This window comes from Mycteria americana, chromosome 6 (assembly GCF_035582795.1).
Source record: "Mycteria americana isolate JAX WOST 10 ecotype Jacksonville Zoo and Gardens chromosome 6, USCA_MyAme_1.0, whole genome shotgun sequence".
Lineage (NCBI taxonomy): Eukaryota > Metazoa > Chordata > Aves > Ciconiiformes > Ciconiidae > Mycteria > Mycteria americana.
Genome location: NC_134370.1, coordinates 34,354,586 through 34,367,007, shown reverse-complemented (window position 1 = coordinate 34,367,007; position 12,422 = coordinate 34,354,586). Strand labels below are relative to the sequence as shown.

Below are 12,422 nucleotides of genomic sequence, written 5' to 3'. Positions count from 1 at the left end.
GACACTCCCGTTACACATATCTATATTGCTGTTATTTGCATGCTTTGTGGAGAAGAGTATGCACACAGGCACTGCACCTTTTGTATAATGTGGATGGCAGATAGGCTGCTCAGCACAGCTTCCGATCTCTCCAAGATACAGACACTTTCGGAAAAGGCAGGATGACATTTCTGACTGTCTTCACCCTGAATTTGTTCAGTATACCAGTCATGCTGCCGTTTGGGACAAGGCAGGAATTGCAAAAGTGAGCTCAGTAAAAGTGAATATTTTGTCCAGTAGCTCATCTTTACAGGCAAAACCTGCTGCCTTCCATGAAAGGCCCTGGGCAGGCCAGGGTATAACCCTCCATCAGTAATTCCCTCTGCAGATAAGACATGACTGGTCAGAAATAGGAATGTGGCTTCTGTTTTCAAACGGGGCAGGCGGCCTGTGGGTGATTACAGACCCTCGAATGCTGTAAGACCATTTCTGGTAAGACATAAAGTATCCGTGTGCTGAAAGTTTTAAAGGCTGCATAGTTGGCTTGTGGCTGAGGTCCCCCACCCAATTTATGTCTGAACTGTTTTAGTGTCCACTGGTTTGGAGTCAGGAAATGTCAGGGTAGAAAAGCAAAAGTATGGAAAAAGGCAGCCTTCACTTGCTTTCCAAGTACATTCCCTGTGTATAGAGAAAGGCATAGGAAATTGTTTTTAAATCTGGTGGTATAATTTGGGGTTGAACTTTTAACAGAGCAACGGTAAAGCAGCGTAGACAGTGTTGCAATCTGCGGCTAGTGCAGAGGCAGTCGGGAGGGTGTGCATGGTGTGTGGAGGCGTCTGAACCCGCTCCGCTGGGAACGTGTCTGATCTGAATTGGATTAGAGCTGTACCTGTCTCTTGATTAGAAAATACATGTGATACTTCTGTCATTTTCTGATGATTTATAGCTTCTTTTTTATCCCCCACTCTGCATCTCAAGACAAGCTTAAACCAGAACAAGAAAAATTTCCAAAGTAGCGATCAGCAGGCCTTTTAGAGAAAGAGTTTGATAGTGGAAACCACCATTTCTAGAGGTATACTTTGATCATGTAAAGTTCATTAAATGGTGCTATGAAATGGAAGAATCGAGCTTTAACATTGGTAGGGATCTGGACTTTAATTTCTGCACATTCCTGGGAGCAGAGGTTCAGTTTGGGTGAACTGAAATCACTGCGAGAGCATGCACGAGCTGAGGAACAGCTCCTCGTTCAGGGAAGAGGTCTCCGGATATAGTGCTCACAGGACGGAGCAAAGCTCTCAGCCTGCAGAGTCAAAATAACTCCTGCGTTTCTGCCGCAGGGCCCCGAGCAGCGTTGGGGAGCAGCAGGCTCTCGCCTGCCAGTGCCCGAGTGCCCGGTGCTGTGCCCTACCCTACAGCCCCGGTGCCGCCCCTCTCTGAGGCTCACACTGAGCAGGGCTGGCGTCGCTTGCACAGAGCAGTAGCGAGAAGGGAATCGGGCTCTCCGTCTGCTCCTGTGTTTTCTGACACTCCTGGCTAGCCAAATGGTTGTTAAGGGGCGATGCAAAGCAGGAGGCAGAGACATTTCATTTTTACTCCGGCTCTCCTGACCCCCAGGCAGCAAGCCTGCCACACACTGACGATCAAATGCCCCAGTGCTTTTCTGCTGTCACACCTGCACCATGGGAGTATTTATCCTATACTGTCTTATGTTATGGTTACTTAGGAGCCAGCCCTAGAAATCTTTTCTTGAGTTTGCGCTCTCTGGAGTAAAAACTGTTTTGAACATCTGAAAAACCTGGATGCAGGCTTCATAAATGGTCGGCAGGGCTGCGCCTGTGCCGTCAGCCTGCTCTGCCGGCTTGCGCCAACAGCAGCAGCGGGGAAGGGACGAGCGTGCGTTGGAGGCTCCACTGGGCAGAGCTGCACATGGGAGCTGCGTTGTTTTACCGTAGCGTATATTCATTACCGCCTGTGTGCTGCATTAAAAGCAACAGAGGTACTCACATAGCCTGCAGGGATAGTTTGGTAACGCCAAAACCTCGAGGATAAATTGAGTCCTGTGGAAAAAAGGCTTTGCGATGTGCCTCCACAGCTACTGTCAGGGCTGAATTGCTTTATTACCTTTGTTCTTCTTTCCCAACTTGTTTTTCCTTTCAGTGCCATTCTGCGTTATTGCTAACACTATTATTTCCTTTTAACTGCTACCTTAGTTCTCTATCCTGGCCCAAATATGGAGAAAGGCTTTTCTCTCCCCCGGAGGTATTTTCCCAACAGTCCAAGAGCTGAGTCCTGTCAAGTGCTCAGCACTCTCAAGCACATTCCCATGGGTTTTAGCAATTCAGAGGGCTGAGCCCATAAAACCAGACAAGCCAAGGACTGATGCCCATTTCTACATGTAATAGGATCGTATTCTAACCTCAAGGTAGTGCAGATGGTTTTGGTTTTGCTTCCTTTCTCCTCTGTTCACATGGCGGATTGATGGGATGGGGCATTGCAAAAGAAACGGGTTTTTATGGTAGTGCAGGAATGCGAGCAATTAACACACAAGGGAAAAATAAGAGTGCTTGCCACAATGTGCACATTCAGAGCCTGATCCAAAGCTCCTTTTATTCAGTCATGACAGAAATCAGTGTCTAATTTTTCATGCCTTTTCAGAGGTTGTTAAATCTTTCATGGGTACAAATTTTTGGCAAAAACTGTGTAGTAAGATTCTTGCCAAAAGGTTTATGGTAGAATTTTGTAATGGAAAATAAAATAGATTTTGAAGCAGGGGGTTATTCAGATCTTATGTCTTTTGTATCTTGTACTTTTGTTATTTCTTGCCAATTTTTATTAAAGATTTATTTGTCTCTTTCCATGTATTTTGCCCATGAAATGCCCCCCCATGACTGATGGCAGAGGGTTTGGTTCAGCCTTCACTGGAGGAGTGGCATGGGAGCCTGAGCAGCAGTCAGTCAAAACTAGAACTAGCAACTTTCATGATCTTATTATTCAGAGGAAACGTATTTATGGAAAGTGAAAATGTGGCCATCCTGTAGGTGAGAAGAATGAAGGGCCTGTGCCCCACATAAGGCACATGGGAAGCGTTTCCATTTGTGTACTCAGCTGGGTGCAGGCTCCCGACTGCAGTCCCTGCCAGGCTGGGAGAGCTGCAGAATTGCTCTGCTCCCTAAGTGCCCTCACCCCAGGAGGGACCGGCAGGGTCGGAGCTGCCGGCCTCGGTAAGATAACACAGAGGTAAACTAAAACACAGACTACAAGTGCTGTTACAAGGTCTGTTCATCATGTTGTCCTCCATGCAACAAGCAACAGAGCTATGACCCAGCTCCCAGTATTGGACTACGCTCTGCCCCATTTGCAGCACCATTTCCTTTCAGGTCTCCTTGGCTTGTCTGTTGGTTTGTTGTTTGGTTTTGGTTTTTTCCCTCCCCTATGGCTTTAGCAATACATTTGCAAACAAGCAAGTACAGACTCAGCACAGGCACAGGCGGAGAGTTGTGGCATCTGATTAACAAGGTCTCCCTGAGTAGGCAGAACTCACTAATGAAAATGACCTTAATGAAAGATGTTTGTTTCTAGTGCCACTGCCACAGAGGCTTGAGACCCCAAGGAGACTGAGGCACAGCTGCTGTTTATGCATTACAAGAATGTGATCTCGAGACTGAAAGGATTATGTCTTGATGGTGGCTTAGGCCAGTAGGGGAAGAGGTCTGAGCGCTCTGTACAGCTCCTGTTCCCATTGCAGCATTGCCCCTGGTCTTTGGTGAAATTAAATTAAATATTTAGGATCTTTCTATCTTGCTTATTTCCGTCTGCTTTTAAATTCCTTTTTATCTGTCTGGGTAAGAGACATTCAGCTGCACCTTTTTTCTCCGCTGTTACAACAACACTAGATGTATAGGAGGAATAAAAGGGACTATTATCCCTCTAGTAACAAAACAAACATGAAACAAAACCAGAGCTCTGACAAATCTGCAGTGAACTTTGGCACAATACTGCAGCACTGACTGTATAAATCCATTTATCTGGAGGTCCCTGGGAACACCCATAATCTGGAAATAACTGTTAAGAAAATCAGTGGAGCTGGCGGAAGACTTTGAGGAAGCGGCTCTTTGCTTCTCCTGCCCCGGAGAGCAGCAGAGAGATGATACCAGCTGGTTTTGGCAAGACTACACTCCAGCGAGCAGGGTGACATTAAAGCACTCTGCTTTGCAAAGCTTCCTGGCATGTTCTGGGGCTGAGGCTTGCAGACTGCAGCCTTTGTATGGTTTAGTCCCAGGGATATAACCGAGCTTCCAGTAATCACGGTATTAAGTTTCCTCCCTGCCTTTCTAAAGCTCTTGGTATTGTAACAGTGATTTCGACTGGTCAAGGGTAAAATGAAGCCCACATAAGTATGATGCAGCAGAAAGAATTCTATTCTTTAGCTGTGACGCAGATGCACCAGCTTTGTGTTTAAAAACAGCTTTTGTTGACAAGGTCATCTAGTGTGCCCTTCTAACCCAAAGCTGGTTTGAGATCTGACAAGTAAAACTGCCAGTGGGTAAGGGTTTTTTTTCCTAGCAAACATCCGTCTTTATAACTGCATAGGATTAGAAACGTCAGTAAATCAGATCTACCTCCTGCCAATTGTGAGCCCTCCTGCAATTTGTTTAACTACCCACCAGCAAGAGAATTGTGAAAGCTGGATTTCATGCGTGCTGACTGCTGAGTATTTACAGCATTTATCCTTAAACTGTGCTTAAAGGAGCACGTAGCTACTTAAAAACTAAGATCCACTATACCTTTAAAACTGCATTTTCTTCCAAGAGACATCTTTCAGTGCATCAATACATTTTTCATTTTCAAGCTGAACCCAGTAATTCTCAGTAACTTGTTTTAAGGAATAAACTTGCTCATAGCGGCAGTAAGGAGTCCAAGGACCAGTACATGCAAGCAGTATTGGCGCACCAGGTGGTCTGGTGACCTTGCTGCTGGCCATGTTGTTTTATTTCTGTTTTTCATGGCTTTTATTGTAGTGGCTTTTGAGATCCTATTCATGAGAGGGAACCTCTCCGTACCTCTGTGCTCCATGGGGTGGGAGGGACGTCTGGGCCAGGGTTCCCTCCTGTCCCTTAGGGCACCATGCAGGAGCTTGCTGGGGAGTCTCTGAGCCTGTGGGTGGGAGGCCAGGAAAGAAACTGTGCAGCTAGTTCCCCATCTGCTATGCTTCTGATTAAGGTATTAAGTCTCCAGAATCAGTATTTCCCCCCGTTTCATTGTGGCTAGGAAACCCCACAGGTTTCAGTTCCCCAAACCTCTACCCAGCCGTCGCCCCCCTGCCGCAGCAGCAGTCCCCATGCCCTTCTCATTTCTGCTGTCTCGCTCATGAGAAAGGAAGGAGCAGGCTGGCGGTGTTGGGGCCCCGCTCACCGGTGGGGCAACCTCTTACTTCCCTCCTCCTGCGCATAGCCCGACGTCGGTGCCTAGGCAGGTATATATTTCTCATTCCCGTGACCCCTCAGCAGAGTCCTTCTGGGGAATGAATTGTATGGGCCCAGCCCAGGCTCCATCTGAAGGCTTCAGCAGCCGCTGGTTCTGCCGTACTTCTTGTAGGGATGCCACCATTCCCAGGCCTGGGGACCTCAGCTAAGCCCCTTCAGCCCCAGATGTATCTCAGACACAGGACCTTGCCCTTACATCCCTACAGAGTGACGTCTGCCTGGCTCTGGAGCCTGCCCTTCTCTCGGTGATGCTTCCTGAAGCATCAAAGTTCAACAAGTTTTACAGTTTATATATAGCCTGTGAAAGTGTGGGGAAAAAGACATGTAAAGTGTCCGAAATGGTTTACTTAATTATCAAGTCGTGATTTCAATACAGCTTTCAATATGAAATAAGCAAAAATTCTGCACTTCTGAATAATGACAAATGTTGACTGGGGACTCAGTTAGCGGCAGAGCTGTGCTCTGCTCTTCAGTACTCCCCTCTGGCTTCTGCCTGCTGCAATGCTTCTAAAGCGAGGAAAACGGAAAAGCTTGGCTATAGAAAAGACCACAAATGGCTTGTAAAAAAAAGGAAAGGTTTATTTGGCTTAGAGCTTAGAATTTGCATACAAACCTACTGTTATAATATACATATTGAAAAAGATGTGTTTGTAGGGAAAACGGTTAAAAAAATAAACATGGCATCACTATATTTGTTCATTATAGAGCAGTGCCAGGAGCTTATCTAGACAACTATGTAGTGTATAGACCACAGTAAATAGAAATTATATTTGCCCTGTGCTGCTTAGTACGTGGAAGCATTATGAAAGTCTGATGTTGAGCTGTAATAATCTCATTTCAAATATTATTTTGTTGTTAGTATTGACAGACCATGTTTTATACAATGTTTCTTTCTGCTTCCTCTCCTTAGTTGCCATTTTTTCCATAGTGGGTTGAGGGTGAGGGGAGAAGAAAAGTTTTAAGGATTTGTTTGTTTGTTTGTTTGTTTGTTGAAAGGGTTATTTGTTTACGTGTGGGAATTTTTCACATGTAGTCTACCTACATTATTATTGTATTTGTTTCATTTATATGAAATAAATAAGCACAGACGATCGATATTTTTGACGCTTCAAATGCAGTGTTTGCTTTAGCGCCCAGGTTTGGAAACATGACTTTATAAGGTAAAATTGTCAGAGTTCTTCTAGAACATAAGTTCATGACTGCCAGCTAGCCTTAGACTCTAAAGTAATGTCATTTATTTATAATTTGAACAATAATTTGTGTAGTGGTATTAAGTCACTAGCACAGCGGTTAGGAAACTGCTTTTACATTTATTTACACTGGTCCTATAAATTGCTGGTACTAAAGAAGCGATGGCCGGGGCGCTGCCCGTCTCAGTAACTCATGCACCAGGCTGCCGAGGCTCCTCAGCAGGTTGGCAGGTGCTACCGTGCCAGGCAAAGTGTCACGTAAGATACCTTCTTCAATTTTGTAAATGCTGAGGAGTCTTGTCTTTTGTGCGTCTGTTTAAGATCTCGGGCTTAGCAAACTATAGGCAGAGCTCTCTTTTTAAATCCCAAATTTCCCCCACCTTATTTTGGTGTTAGACCATGTTTCAGTGCGTGCCGGGCACTGAGAAGCTGTGAAAAGCTAATGGAAGCCTGATTAGAGATTATATCGTCATGAATTTGTGCCTCCATCTCATAGGACTCAGACTGACCGCAAGATGATTTGTTGCCCAGAGAGCTTCATGTCATGAATTAGTTAATAAGAGCAATGTGCTAGAAGCTCACTACAGGCTTTAAGGACACATTCAGTAGAATAAATGCACAGGTATTGGCATGCCAAATGAGCGAGGCTTTCATACTATGTGTGTGACATAAAGCAAACTGTTACATAAAGTTGAAGCTAGCATGTGCTTGTTGCTTGGATTGGTGTGGAAATATGTGTGGGTTTGGCAGAATATAGGCTATATTGCTAATCTTATAACACGTTCTTTAGGGCGAGGAAGCAAAAAACATTCCTGGTGAATCTGTAACAGAGGAACAGTTTACCGATGAAGAAGGCAACGTCATCACGAGAAAAGTAATCATGAATTACATCACTGCTCTGAGTCTTTGCATTCAAGTAACTTCTTTTAACATACTTTCTCCCTTTAGAATGTAGGAAAAAAAAAAAATCGATACTTTTCATGTATTGCTTCCCACAGATCACCCGGAAGGTAGTGAGACGCGTTGTTATCCCCCATGAGAGGAAAGTTGGTGAAATGGTAATGGAACGGGGACTACCAGGAAATAACAGTAGCCGCGGAGGGTTGTGTTGACTGCTAGAAAGCGCTGCTAAAGGGCTGGAGGTTTGCATTTAACAAGAAGCCTTGGCAAAGTGCAGTGCTTGCAGTTATTGACAAGCTGTGCGTGTGGGTAACGGGGCAGGGGTCTCTCTTTGTGCTGTGTGCGGACAGGGGCTGTGTCACGGGGGCCCGGCTGAATTCTGTCGGCACAGAAGCATTAAGGTCTGTTTCTATATAACAGGCAGCAGGCTTAAACCATGCGTTTGGGGCCTGTTTTGTGCCATCAAGATGAGCCGGGTCTGTGGGTTGGGTTAAGCCCTTGCAGAATTTGTGCCTTTACCCATAGGTGTAGCGTGTTGCTTTTTCACCAGCCCAAAGGAATGAGCCGCAATCTGGTCCCCACTGACCTCTCGCTCACCTGCGTAATACCCCTGTGCTAGTGACTGAGGGTTTGCAGGATTCAGGGGAACGTGAACATACCCAAGCAATGGTATCCTGTACAAGCAAGCACCAAGACAGCATTTTTTCCCTGGCAATTAAAATCAGAAGCCCTTCTGCAGGGCCAGACTGTGCCCAGCTTCAGCACCCCCAAAAAGAAGGGAGGGCAGCGGGAAGGGCAGGCCTGTCGTGCCCCAGCACGCCCCAGCCCCTCTTGCAGGGGGCTCCGGGGTTCCGGGCAGGCAGGGGCAGGCTGTGTCTCGAGCTGTCCTCTGTCCCAGGGAGGCCTCGGGGGAACGGGCAGCACCGCTGGGGACAAAGGGCTTCAGGGGAGCTCATGCCTTGCTCCCCAGCGCATGGCCCTTGGAGGTCTGTGCTCCAGTAGAGTTGTTATTGGGGTTAATGGGATTTTTGTCTGAGTGAAAACAGATTTGGAAACAAACAAAGATAACAAATACTCTTTTTCTGGTGGTATTAAAAAAAGGGGGGGGGGAAATGACACAGAAATAGGAGAGTTGAAACAAACATATTTCCGTCCCCTCTTTCGTAGTCCTTTATCAGGCAAAAAATAAATCCTGCCCAGCAAAGGGGAAACATTTTCAATTTGCTGCACCAGATTAGATTAGCTGGAAACTACAAATAGTTACAAATACATCAATGCAGATCACCCGAGGGGTAAATTCTGCCGATAACCACGCATAAACAGATGCCTTTCTCTGATGTGAATGAGGTTTGTGATTACTGGAGTATTTATTTTTAGATGATTATTGAGCTACTTTTAATGAGCAAAGATGAACTTTATTTTGGGGTTTGCTGTTTTAAAGACACTGAAACCTGCACTGCTTGTCACTGTCATTGGTTTTACTGCTGCGCTGCTTTGGTGGTGGTTTTTGCTGGCTTTCTTCCTCCTCCCTGTATTCCATTACTAACCTGCTCACTTTAAAGCACAGACACTGTGAAACATCATAACAGCAGCCATGGCCTATGCTGTCGGAAACGTCTGCCGATCCCGGCTGAGCTGGGAAGCTGGTTGGGAAAGGTGATTTTCCTTGACGGTGGTGCTGAATCCCGCTGCAGCTGATGGCAGGGGCTCTGCCAAGGGCTGCCGGCCAGGCACTGCAACCCAGGGGCTGTGCTGAAATTGTAGACCTGTGTTTTCTACTTGAAGATGATATTTCAGGCCTGTGCTTTTGCAGCTCAGCGGAGTGGATAAGTAGATTGCGTGTATCTTTGAAATGAAGTGTTAATGTGATTTAACTGCTTTTTACTTATCCTGTTACAGCAAAATGTGGAGCCTGTTTTGGAAGCAGGTTTATAATTACGAGCACTCTCTGCAGACTATGTTAATGTTTATACTTTTCCTTTAAAGCAGGGAGAAGCTTATAAGGTTAAGACAAAGAAAGAAGTCAGACACGTGGAGAAGAAAAGTTACTCGTGAAAGCTGAAAGCCGACCACTGAACGGTCAGTGTGATCAATTTTCTTCCATTGCTAAAGCCTTTTGCCAGCACAGTGCTGCGCAGCAGGGGGGCTGGCACCTGGGCTGCGCAATGGCTTGCCTGCTGCTACCTTGACATTGCTTTCAAGCTGCAAAGCTGAATAGATGGCCCTTGATCTTGTAAGCAGAAAATGACCTTGAGTTGATGTATAGAAACTGAGCTTTACTTCTTGGAACATAAAGCAAAGCAATACGGAGGCATGTGTAAGATTTTGGGGAGTTTTACAAAGTGTAGTGTCTGTAATCCACAGCACTTTCTACTCCTAAAAATCAGCTTAAACACAAATAGTGAAGGAGCTGCACACAGTAGATCTACTGGGAGTGAAAGGCTTCTTCCACTGTTGGGCATGCGATCTGAGGGCAGTTATGCAAGTCCAAGTCCTTGTAAGAACCAGTGAAGTGTCTCAATATTTGCCAACAAATAGTCCTTACCAACTGTTTCTTGCGAATTTTATTGATCCAGCCTTAACGATTGTAACAAGACAGCAGCTGACAGTATAAGGGCTTCCCAAACTAAAACCAAATGCACAGGCTGACACACGCTTGCAGGGGCTCTGTGACAGCGTGCTGGAGCACTGTGAAGCCAGAGGCTGCTTTGTCTCGATCACAGAGCTATAGTCACACAGCAAATGTGCCTGTAAACACAGGAGAAGCCAGTCTGTGTCGATCAAGGCTGGTCAGCTAGTCATGGCTTCAAGTGCACATTTACCACGTTCATGTCTTCTTTTTTCTACTCAGAACTTTTCTTAGCTTTGGGGGGGGGTGGTTTGGGGATTGGGCAGAGGAAGAGTTTATGAAGAGCAAGTCTATGTGTTATCCTTCTCCTATACATCTGGTATAGAATTGACTGTAGGATTTAAGAACAGGATAAACAGGACCTGGAAAACATGCTGGGTAGGGATGTGGAGGTAGAGGACAGAAGCAGAGTCTCTCCTGAGTCACTAGTCCCTTTCAGCTGCTGCAGTGCAAGGTAGCCCCTAAAGCCACCTGGCCATACGGGCTTTCTGTGCATGTGAATAGTGCCATTTGAGACCAGCGGCCCTCAGCGTGTGGGATCTAGTTGAGGGCTTTATGGGATCAAGCCCTAAGGAGCGAGCTCTGCGAGGCGACCGGCATGCTTTCAGCATCTGGTAAGCACCTACTGTGTCCACCTAGCATGACCGCTGAATGTCTGCTTTTATTGAGAGCCCTCCCACATGTGTTAATAGAATAACGCTGCTTCATGTGGCTTGCTGCTCAACATACTCATAAAATATTTAATGATTTGAAAAGGGAGGTCATTCTTTCGACACGCCTTTCCCCTTCATGGAGCTCAAGGATACGGGAGGAAAGCGAGCCAAAGGGATGGCATGCTTATATGGAATTGTGTCCCACCTTGGCTCCCATGCTTCTCCACTGGAAATCTGCAGGGGGAAACCAGTGGAAATTTGTGAATTTGAAGGCACTGAAGGCAAGATGGGGCACTGAACCCCATAAGCAGTGCAGATAAAGAGCCTGCCAGCATACGAGCGTGATGCAACACGCATTGGGGATAAGGGAGAAGCATTTCATTTTAAAATAAGATGGTATTAATAAGGCAGTCCTTGCCTAATGTATGAAACATATTCTGACCTCCAGAAAGCCAGAGTCTGAGTTCCTCAGAGCTACATTTGCTCCCATGGCTGCTGATGCACTTCTCCTGTGATTTCTAGTAGGCAACTCCTCCGTGCTAGAGCCCCTGAGGAACTCGGAGAGTCTTCCTTAGATAATAAACCTTTGCTCAGGGGGGAACTTTGTCTCATAAGATGAATCTCTGTGGTCCAAACTTTGATATAATAAGTATGACCAAATGTGCATTAAGTAATTGTGAGCCCAGTCAAGAGACTATTGAAAATATTTTATTTGAATGCAGAAGAGGCATTCAAAGAGGTATTTGCACAGACAGGGGATTCTGATAGAAAACCAGTTTGTTTCTTGATCACAAAAGACAAAAAAATCCTGTTTGGGAGGCAGAGGTGTTGCTTTTCCTTTGAATGTTTGAAAAAAATCACAATGTTAGCTAGATTTTGCTGTAAAAATGTCACTGTTGCAAATAAACCTGTTGTGAAACATAGATTGAAAGGAAAAACCAAGAACTTTTGCATGCAATTCTTCAGGACAGCACTGTGCAAGCTGGCGTGACTGCTGCAATGTGAATAGGCGGCTTTTAGCAGTGGGATAGATTTATGACAACCGTAGACGTGGGCAAGGACAGATTGTTTTAGCGTAGAAGGAGAGCGCGAGCACTCCTGGGGAATACGCGTGGACCTGTGACCTGATTAGTAAACAGGCATGTCCATGCCAGCCTGAATCCTGCAGGCGCTGCACAAGCCATGCTCCCAAACAGGCTTCCCTGCACCCAGGTGCTGGGGAGCCTGCAGGTCTTCCAGCTCCCGTTCACCGGTGTGTTTTGTATTTCTGCTTCCTGCCTCCTTGCTGCAAGACATCACTGTTGTACAATAGATGTAACAAACTTGCTGTCCTTATGTGCATGGCTGCATGACTGTTTTTGGACGGGTGAGAGAGCAGGAGCTGGACCTCGCTTGGTCCTTTGCCAAGCCTCCTAAAGGCTGGACTCCGCATTCCTGGCTCTCCCGGTCACGTTCTCTGAGCAACTGGCAGAGGTAGATGTGCAAGGAGTGCAGGTTTTCCACCACCGTGGGGATGCTTGCAAACAATAAACAAAAATGTGCTGTGAAAGCAGCAGCGCGCTCATTCTGGAGATGATGCTATTTATTC

At 46.0% G+C, this 12,422-nt stretch overlaps 1 protein-coding gene across 1 annotated transcript in view; it reads left to right on the top strand.

Annotated features, from left to right (window-relative positions):
* ANK3 (ankyrin 3) overlaps positions 1 to 12,422 on the top strand; it is a 213,935-nt gene that overhangs the window by 199,806 nt on the left and 1,707 nt on the right. The window contains exon 43 of the mRNA XM_075505280.1: positions 9,539 to 9,631. Within this exon, the coding sequence (XP_075361395.1) occupies positions 9,539 to 9,607 (69 nt within the window). The 3' untranslated portion in view covers positions 9,608 to 9,631. The remainder of the gene's footprint in view (positions 1 to 9,538; positions 9,632 to 12,422) is intronic.